At 37.0% G+C, this 9,921-nt stretch overlaps 2 protein-coding genes across 2 annotated transcripts; one reads left to right on the top strand and one right to left on the bottom strand.

Annotated features, from left to right (window-relative positions):
- The first annotated feature begins 643 nt into the window (after positions 1–643).
- LOC116295299 (uncharacterized) lies at positions 644–4,678 on the top strand. Its single transcript, XM_031703079.2, has 9 exons — positions 644–740; positions 854–935; positions 1,085–1,392; positions 1,691–1,904; positions 2,059–2,162; positions 2,320–3,430; positions 3,674–3,863; positions 4,293–4,377; positions 4,476–4,678. The coding sequence occupies exons 1-9, from the start codon at positions 730–732 to the stop codon at positions 4,507–4,509; spliced, it is 2,139 nt and encodes a 712-aa protein (XP_031558939.1). The 5' UTR covers positions 644–729; the 3' UTR covers positions 4,510–4,678.
- A 27-nt stretch (positions 4,679–4,705) lies between these two features.
- On the bottom strand, positions 4,706–9,654 carry LOC116295307 (oligoribonuclease, mitochondrial). The gene is made up of 6 exons (XM_031703089.2): positions 9,582–9,654; positions 8,584–8,660; positions 7,831–7,908; positions 7,139–7,359; positions 6,198–6,251; positions 4,706–6,094 (listed from the first exon to the last, which is right to left on the bottom strand). Exons 1-6 carry the CDS (start codon positions 9,586–9,588, stop codon positions 6,028–6,030), a joined length of 504 nt encoding a protein of 167 aa, XP_031558949.2. The 5' UTR covers positions 9,589–9,654; the 3' UTR covers positions 4,706–6,027.
- Positions 9,655–9,921: the final 267 nt, after the last annotated feature.

Raw genomic sequence — 9,921 nt, 5'->3', positions numbered from 1 at the left:
TTGAATAGGGAGTCAATATTAAAGATGTTTTTAAAAAAATACCATATTAAAAGTTCGTTTCCTTAATACAATCTGCTGCTACCTCCCATCACTACACACGGGGTATGCTGTTCTTTAAGTTCGTATGGATAAATTTCCCGATAAATTTCCTTGGCCAAAATCTCTCGTGCCCCTTATAAATTTGTACCAGGCTTTCTTCCGCTGTGGTCGTTGTCAGGCGGATGTCCGCTAGCGGCATCCTCTGATGACCCTTGACACGGTAAGGCATGTTGAAACATCACACCGTTAAGCTTATGAGAGTCAACTTTGTATAAAGCCTTTGGGTAGTTGAAGTTAAGTAGGAAAAAATTTCTTAGACAGCGCTATATAAATTTCAATGACAAACGCATCACATCCCTCTTCTAGACTACATTACCCGGCTTAATTAAAAAGTAGTAGCAAAGTAGAGAGGGAAAAGCTACCTTTTTCTCTATTTCCCTACCTTTCCTCCTTCCAATCTTTCCCTCCCATTTACTATTCCAGAAAATGCCCACTGCCCCGGCTACACATTTATGGGGTACCTGTGGTGTTATTTCACCGGTCGATTTGATTGGCTAGATACAGTCACGTGATCAATAGTTCACCGCCATTTTTGAAAATCGCTGTTTTGTTTTGATCAAAATTTCTTTTTGTGCTTCAAAAACAAAACATTTCTTCTTCTATCTTCCATCCTGTCAGCTTTAATATATAATGAAAAAATCGTAAGTATTTTATCTTGAACTCAAAACAAATTAGACTTACGTTGATCGCCGATAAACATTTTTTTCGTTTGTTTTTATCGAGTTTTAGAAAAAATTTATTCCGTTTTTCACAGTGATCCTTTTGAAGTCGAGCCTTTACCTAAAGCCTTTTATTATCCGTCAAAAGAGAAAGAACTAAGTAAGAAAGAGAAAAAGGTAAGGAAACATAGCTTACTATAATCATATTATTTAAACTCATGATCACTTTACACAGTTTTGTTCTCAAATTTCACATTGTATTGTCACGTCGCTAAGCCTAGTAACTGGAAATAATATTTCAACAAAAGCATTGTACATATATACAGGTATGTCTGTCTGCCCCGTACACCTCAAAAGACACACAACATCAAGTGTCAAGTCCAGAAGATCTAAAATTCCTCAAGGAGACTAACACCCTTAGGACTGCACAAGAAATCCCCACAAGAGAGAATGGGTCCACAGCCGATCTATCATCTACATCACAGTTTAATGAGTCCTGGCCAAGCACTGAGCGGACTGGTTCACTTGGCACCCCCCTGTCTGATGGAACAGTGTCATCACCAGAGATGTCACAACAAATGAGAGAATGGCTGGAAGGACAAGAAAAACCAGTTGGAAACTCTACTCTTGGCTGGTAAAGTAAAACCCTGAAATATATATTTCCAAAAATACCCTAATCCCTTGATACTAAGCTGCTTCGGGTGAGTAGACTTTTATGGACTTTGTGTCCTATTGCTGTACAGGTGTATCACCTGCCCTGCGGAGTGAAGTGTCAAATTCTCCATGGCCCACTTTGGGCAGTGGGGGAGAAATGAATTTATTCCTGAGGGGTGTTGAGGGCTGAGTAGAGAAACCTGGATATTTTCTTGAACAAGGTTATCTTTCCTTTCATTTCAAATCAAGCTTTTTCACTTCCAAAAATTCCTTTGAAGGTACATCAATAGATTCCGAAACGCACCCCCAACTGATCGGCAGAAGCGTGACCAAGCGTCTTTCATCAGCAAGAAGAAACCTAACTTCTGGTGGCTGTCCCCTCCTAGTGGACCCTCAACCCCCAGTGGACAGTCCACTCCTGTTCCTGGCCATACTCCTCCACAAAAGCTCCCTTTATCTCCAATGAAACCTCCTTCACCAACCACTATGAAGGTAAGCATGGTACTTAACAGTGTACTAAGACTTTCTGAAAGTCCCTCTCAGTGTTTCCCACTTTTGGAACATGTACAATGTTTCTAGTGTGAATCCTAATCTTCAAAATGAGAACAAAACTTCGACTTAAAGATTGTCTTATTACTTCATTTAGAGAGATAGGTATACAAGTGCAATGTCTTCACCCTCATCTGTTCATGTGGATGACGGAACCACTGCAGAATTGGACAGAAGAGCCAAAGAGTTATTAGAGAAAAGGTTCGTGCATTAAATAATGTGGCGTAGTAAAAGAAGCCATTATTATCATAGCTAGACTGGTTTGTACTATTTACGTGCAAGACCAGTTTGCAAACTATTGGACCATTAAAGTAAAGCTGTTTCAGTTAATATATATTCTTTTTTCCCCCATTTCTAGTGAGACATCCGTTGAAACTATTTCAACTGAGCCTTTCCCCCTTCCATTAAAAAAACCTGCTGAGCACAAACCTGCCCAACACATGGCAGGGCTGAGTGGCTACAAATTATCTCCTCAGAAAACCAAGATACCCACTGCAGAAAGATCTGAACCTATCAGCCATCAAAATCCCTGGCCAGAAGATGATATACTATATCAGTGGCGTCTGGCCAGGAGAATGGAAAAGGCTCAAGAAAAAGTGTCAGGACTTGGTGTTAGAGTCCATGTCAAGAAGACTGATCCATATAATATTAGGAGGCCTGTTGATGTAACTCATAGGGCTTCCTCACAGCCATTTAGTATCACTTTACCTGGTCTTAATACCTTCGATGACGTTTTACCAGGCCCCTCAGGGGTATCAACACTTCCTGGTCAACCTAGACCAGAAGTAACACCACAAGTCTTTTCATCTACTGCTGTACAAACACCATCAGTAACCACAACTGCTTCTAGCAACATGGATGATACTATACGTGGATCACATGCTCCTGTTTCTATGGTTACCAGCTATGGCACTAGTACTCGGTCCATAGTAACACCTGTTATCTCACGACCTTGTCAGCATCTAGAGTCAAATGTAGATGAAAGGGAAGCAAATATTTATCAGGATAAACTATGGCCACATATGCATCTAGCATGTGACATACTACCTTGTCAGTGCACAGGTGATGCTAAAATGCATCATCATCATCATCATCAAAAACATGAAAAACATAAAATAAATGAAGATAGGGCATCAACTAATGGATTAGCCAGTGATGTAAATGATCATGTTAAACAACAAAATGATGAAGAAAAAGAAACTGATATTCCACAAAATGAAATCCCACAATGCAAGAAAAGCCACTTTAAATCTGCTCTGTCCAAGAAGACCACTGATTCAAACAGAGAAGAAAACCAGGAAAATAAAAAGACTTCATCATCTTTAGAAGATTTGTCAAGTAGCACAGAAACTGAAAGTGAAAGAGAAACAAGAATACCAAGAAGGAAGGGGAAATTAAAGCAGGTGGACAATAAAGAGAAAAGAAAAGAAAACAAGACATCTGAAATGGTCCAAAATGTTATTGGGAAGGTAGGTATATGTTCCTGAAATTGTCCATTCCTTCTTCAAGAAGCTAAAGCTAGGATTGTTTGATGGCCTACTCCAAGGTATTTCTATAAAGTACCCAAGTAAAGGGATAACTCTATTAAGCAGACCCCTGACTTTTTTTCATATATAGGATGGTACCAATAGGACTAAATGGTAGAAATGCAGCTTCAAAGGAAACTAATGAATAGCTAGTAGATAAAATTTCTCAAATTTGACTTTTTTTAGGTAATATCTGAACACATGTTCTCTGGTTCATCATCAACTAGTGATAATGAGGAGAAGAGAACAACAGGACTAGAAGGCAGTGGAACTAACGAGAAGTCAACTAGTGATAATGAGGAGAAGAGAACAACAGGACTAGAAGCCAGTGGAACTAACGAGAAGTCAAAACACCCAACATTTACTCTAGATCAAGGTAAACTAAGATATTGATATTCATGTAAGTCATACCATCACCATGTTGGTTAACCTTAATAAAACATTTGATCTCATTTTTTTGTGTTTATCAACCCCATTGTGGCTATGTCTCTACTGAGCAGACACCCTGCATAACAAGCGGCAAGCTTAATTTTATTGCAAAACCAGGATCCCTATGTTACCATGGTAATAACCACAGAATAACAAGCGAGTTAATTTGATGAATGCCTTTCAATGCATTTCAATATGAAGCAGTCTTTCCAGTTAGGCGTCGTCCTGGCCATAAAACAAAAGCTTCACACTTCTCCCACTCTTAATCTCCCAGGAATATTCTAAACATGCAGATTTGAAGGTGTTTGTTTAAAAATAAAGGGTACCACTGTAATTTCATGTTGTCTGCATTGTTTCCTCCTGTAAAATCTTTTAGCTGACAGTTCAGAGGAAGAGTTTTCAAATGATGAAATCTTGAAAATCCTGAGGCAAAGATCAAAAGATCTCAAGAAAGAACTGAGGTAATATTCATATCATCAATATAATAATAATTATTAAAAATTAATTATACATCCAAATCATCTTGACCAGTTTTTTTTTCTTATTATTTTTTTCACAGAAGGATTGACAACCTTCTCGAAGAGGAATCCTAATGAATAAAATTTAATATTTACACTCATTGAATATTTCTAGTTATATTTTGTGATATTATAAAAAATATGATAGAAAATTACTTAGAATTAGTACTCCATGGGAACAGTTAATAAGAGAAAGAACATATTATGTTTTAAATAAAATATTTAGTATTTAGTCTTGTGCTAGTTCACTGATATATGGTTTACACTGTAGTAGACAGTCTAATCTCATTGTTTTATTCGTTTTTCACTTTGACTGTTAGTCACTAATCATACAACTTTGTTTGACAGACCAATTTAAATCACTCTATATTGAATGTGAATGAAAACTCAAACAAAGATTCTCTAGGGAATGACACATGGTCTAAAGTAGGAAAGACAGTGAATATGATATCCTAACATTGAATCTATTCTGTGTCCCGGTCTTGGTTTGTGTTTGAAATTTAGATGTTTTGGCTATTGCTAGAACATACTGTATTAATACACTATGATATAGAGGATATTACATGGGCACGCGAAGATACGAAATTTATCTTCGAGTGTTGAAAAGATCTCTCACGAGTGAGCGCAGCGAACGAGTGAGAGATTTTCAACACGAGAAGATAAATTGCGTATCTCCAAGCGCCCATGTAATATTCTGTTTATTATATAATTATCAATGAAGTATGTTTTGGCTTTTTCAGGCAATTCTTTCCGTGTATTTTTGAATAGCCATCGCAATGGTGTTATTTTCACACGTGAAAATAACATGTTATTTTCACGTGTGAAGATATCAATTTTTCGAAAAGGAGAAAAATAGATATTTCATTGGTAATTATATAATAATAGACGATAATATATAGTAATATATAAGTTCTTATATAACACATCCTAATAAACTCGAGGCACTTAACAATAAACTAATTTATGCATATGATATATAAATTAAAGATATATTAACAATGTAAAATTTATGTAGAATTAAATGTCAACAGTATGTATTTGCAAAAAGATATGTTTTTAAAGATTTTTTAAGGGTTTCTAAAGTTTCAGAGTTTTTCACTTCTACTTCCAATATGCTAATAAGTGTGACGTCTATTAAGGCTTAATTAAATATACAAAATCGAACTGGTTCATAGAAACAGTATTTAAAAAGCATCATTATTTTACTCACGGTACACATGAAAGCTATTTTAAATTTGTATTTTCAAAATGGCCAGCATTTAGTATTACTAGTTACGACAAAAACACTCAATACCTTACCTGACGTCACTCTTATTAGCATATTGGAAGTATAAACCTTCATCACTTAGAGACGCATCATTCAAATCAAGAAATATTTTACCAATCAACTATTTACCTTATGCAGAACCAGTACTGAAAGTATTGTCAAAGGGTTCATTTGCACTTAAAAGATTATGCATTGTTAGGATGTGTTATTTGGTTTCACATTGTTCTGATTTTTTTACACCAGCTTAGAGTTGATGCTGGATGTTTCCCAATAATTCAGAACTTCAACGCTGTAGCAACTAGATGCTGGGTATCATTTTAAAAGCACTACTTGAACACTGTCTTCTTGTAGTACTGAAGTTCTCTTATACTTTCTTTAATATCATCAGGAGCCCTAGGAGTGAATAAATAGAAATATTAGAACATCATTTATTTATTTATTTATTTCCCACTTTTTATCCCATTTTTTTTTCATCTTCAATAACATGCATTCATACCTATGATTTAATGCCTTCCTTGGAGCCTCTTTATATATCTTGGGATGCCATCGCCTGAAATCATAAATTCTCCTTTTTCTCCTGACTTTGATCAGCCCAGAGGCTTTTTCAGGGTTTGATCTGAGTAAGCTGTGCCCTGCTGACTTTGATCAGCCCAAAGGTTATCTAAGGGTTTATCTCAGATAGCTGTAACCTGTCTTTGATCAGCCTAAAGGTTATCTAAGGGTTTATCTCAGATAGCTGTAAACCTGCCTTTGATCAGCCTAAAGGTTATCTAAGGGTTTATCTCAGATAGCTGTAACCTGTCTTTGATCAGTCTAAAGGTTATCTAAGGGTTTATCCCCGGGGGGGGGGGGGGGGGCACTCCCATATATGAACTATACGGGGATGATCCGCTGAACAGGGTATTGTTTTTCGAGCTTCTTGTCATAAACAGGGTATGCAATTCCACTCAAGGTCCAAATTCTTCCTGAGTTTCATGTCATATTCAGGATTTCTACTTTCGTATTGACTGAAACTGGTTACCATGGTAGTAAAAAAATGATACGTGAGATGACATGATAATTGAAACAGGAACTCAGTGCAATTAATCATATCTTTTGTCATAAACAGGGTCTACAAATACAATTTTTTTTGTCATAAACAGGGTACCCCTTTCAGAATCCCAGCAGAACACCCCTACCCAAATTCTGGCGGAGTACCCCCTGGGGGTTTATCTCAGATGGTACGATTTTCACCTACAACTACCGCATACGACACGCTCGTGTCTGTCGTAGGCGAGTTGTAGGCTTGATTTACACACTACGACTCAAGTTGTAGGATGGCATGAGTGTGTTGTATACGATAGTTGTAAACGAAAATCATACCATCTAAACTGGCCTTCAGATTGCTGTAACCTGATTTTTATGAGTCTAGAAGGGGTTCAATAAAATGAATTTTACCTGCACAGTTCTTTTATAGAACTGACATCAACTATACGGTAATGTAAATGATCCATAAACGTAGGCATGTATTTCTTCAGGAATCTTCTGTCTTCATGAACAGAGTTTCCAGCTAATGGGCAATCATGGGGAGGGACATATCGCTTCACAAAATCCACCATGATTTCTTCTGCTCTTTTTAAAGTTATGTTTGAAGCTTTTACAGCAGCTGTTAAACCTGACTGAAAAATGACATATTTCAAGTTCAAGATAGGGAGTTCAATTCACCCTTTCGGCGCTAGCCATCACGGGGTATAAATTGTTTTAGATTATGTTACAGTCACCAAAGAGTTTGGACATTGTTCTCGAATTTCCGTACAAATGTACTGACTCTAAATGAACTATTTACTTGGTTCATGTTTAGTTAGTTCTCCAAAGACAAGAAAATGATCATTTTTCTAGATTGATTGAAGCTATTCTTACTGCTGTTAAGATAGCTAACTAAATAAATCTACCTAAATTTTCTCTTTAAAGTCAGTGAATTTGTATGGGAATCCGAGAACGATGTCCGAACTTTTTGGTGACCGTAACACAATCTAAGCTAGCACTGAAAAGGTCAATTCAACGATTCAATAGGTTCTAAGAAAGATTAAATGAAGTTTCACTCTGGGATTCCTGTGCTTTCCTCACACCACAGGCAACCCAGCCCTTACTTTTTCATGATGTTTCTTGCACCATTCTCCCATTTCATTAAGTACTTCATCTGACTGATGAATGACAACATTGGGAGCCTAAGAATAAACAATAAAGAAAGGCTTAAAAAACAAGTAAATCACCCTAAATTAGTTTGTATATTTATTTACATCTTAGAATTCGAAATTAGTACAAGACTCTATAGGCCATTTCAATTTCTCTCCACCTTCCCAATGATCCGCACAGATCCTTGTGTTTGAAGACATAATCTTCAGATTGTCATTTTGAATGAGAAAAATGATTGTATTTTTTATGCAGTTTTAAGTCCATTGGCAAGCAATATAACTTGAATTCTGGAGCTTGGTTCCTATGGCTGTTGCTACATCCTGGCACACAGCAGTTATACTTTGGCATTTTTGTTTACGAAGGTTAACAGTTCGATTCACTAAAAGAATTTGGAAGAGATCGAAGGCACCTAGTTGAATCCTGTCCCTAGTAATGATCCCATAAGCACTTGCAAGGTGAAACTCGACCCAGTCCCCAACTCGTTTTTGAAATGGGCTATTATATTTGTTTATACTTATAGTCCCAATATTCCCCTCCAAGCTGCGTGGATATGCAGCTTATTATACTTTATTCATAGAATCCCTTCCTCATGAGGCTGGCATTGGATCTAACTTTGATTCCTCTATATGACATGGGTACATGGATATTTATCAAATCATATTTACTCAGGGTCACAAACAGATGAATAAATGCATAACATTACAAACCTCAGCTATTATGTTGAGGTCAGCATCTGTGATTAGACATGACATCTCTATGATATGACAAGTGTCTGGATCCAAACCTTTAAACAACAATTAATAAATGATATCACTAGTTTTTAGGTTTTCTGGTTTTCTTTTCTCTGAAAAAAAAATCCCCTTAATTCCAATTTGATCTGGCATCACAAAGCTTAATATGAGCCTCTTGCTCAGGAAACTGAACATACACAATCAATCCCTGCATATATAATGTAAAATAAAATATGGGAATATCTTATGCACCTATCAGGGGCTTCCCCATGGGGTCGACCCCCAGTCTGACCAGGGAGATGGGTGGGAGAATATAGGAGGATTGGATCCAGTTATTCCCCCTGGGGTTAGGAAAATTTGAGACATTGGTTTCGTGGCTAAAAACTGAGGTGGGGGATTGTAATGAAATTATTTTCATTGTGGAGGTTACCAGGGGGATTGATTCTCCTCTCTAGTTAAAGAAATAGCTCCTGATTTAAAAAAATTTGAGACCACAGACGTTTTTGGTCAGGATGGGTTACCTGTGTTATTCGCCAATACCCAGATGCATCTCTGCTCGTCAAGATGGCTGACGAGGTGAGAGAGTTCCACTATGAAGTATGTTTTTTGACATTCTTTGTTGTTTCATAGATACAAATTCGAAGGCAACTTGATTTGTTTTACTTTTAAGTGTGAATTCTTCAATTCATGAGAGTTTTTTCAATCTTTGCAATGAAAAACTACCTGAAATATCGAGCAAACCGCATGGGTAACTCGTAGAGTTCAGTTTTCAAAATACAATAACAATAATTTCAACCAAAGTGAGGGAGATTGTAAATTTGAATGCCTCGACCAGGGGATATTGAAAAGAACAACTTCTCTACCCCTGGGAAAAATGATCAACATTATTGTTTATGAATTTTTACAATCTCCCGGGGATCGACCCCACGGGGAAGCCGCTGATAGGTGCATTACCCCACTATACTCAAGCTTACCTGTCATCTTTGCCACGACATGACATGTTGTGAAATAACAAAATAGAAGAAAAAACAAAGCAATATAAACAAAAGTTTGAGTTTTGAGTTTTCATGCAACAAAGTCTAAATTTTCAAGTTTCATACCTCCAAATCTACCCAAACCAGATTATCTCTGTTCATGGTGTTAAAATTCAGATAAGGAGTAGTTGCAAAAAGCCTGGTTAGTGAATAAAATGCCCTCTTAGTAAGGAGATTCGATACTATCCTAACACCATGCATAAGGTGCACGTGTGTGTAGAATAAAATGCACTGTAGATACAGCAGGCAAACGAGCAATCTCGTACCCAGAACCTGCGTT

This window comes from Actinia tenebrosa, unplaced genomic scaffold (genome assembly GCF_029948245.1).
Source record: "Actinia tenebrosa isolate PJP-AT-01 unplaced genomic scaffold, QUT_ActTen_1.0 PGA_scaffold0__85_contigs__length_37466705, whole genome shotgun sequence".
Taxonomy (NCBI): domain Eukaryota; kingdom Metazoa; phylum Cnidaria; class Anthozoa; order Actiniaria; family Actiniidae; genus Actinia; species Actinia tenebrosa.
Note: the sequence above shows the minus strand (reverse complement) of the source record. Positions and strands in the feature narration are given on the sequence as shown.

Excerpts from the sequence above, each read along its gene's own strand:
- LOC116295299 (XM_031703079.2), top strand. Across the intron at positions 3,431-3,673 it reads TCCAAAATGTTATTGGGAAG|GTAATATCTGAACACATGTT; the intron begins GTAGGTATATGT and ends GACTTTTTTTAG. Across the intron at positions 3,864-4,292 it reads AACATTTACTCTAGATCAAG|CTGACAGTTCAGAGGAAGAG; the intron begins GTAAACTAAGAT and ends AAAATCTTTTAG.
- LOC116295307 (XM_031703089.2), bottom strand. Across the intron at positions 6,252-7,138 it reads TCTATAAAAGAACTGTGCAG|GCGATGGCATCCCAAGATAT; the intron begins GTAAAATTCATT and ends TTATGATTTCAG. Across the intron at positions 6,095-6,197 it reads AGGAAGGCATTAAATCATAG|GGCTCCTGATGATATTAAAG; the intron begins GTATGAATGCAT and ends ATTCACTCCTAG.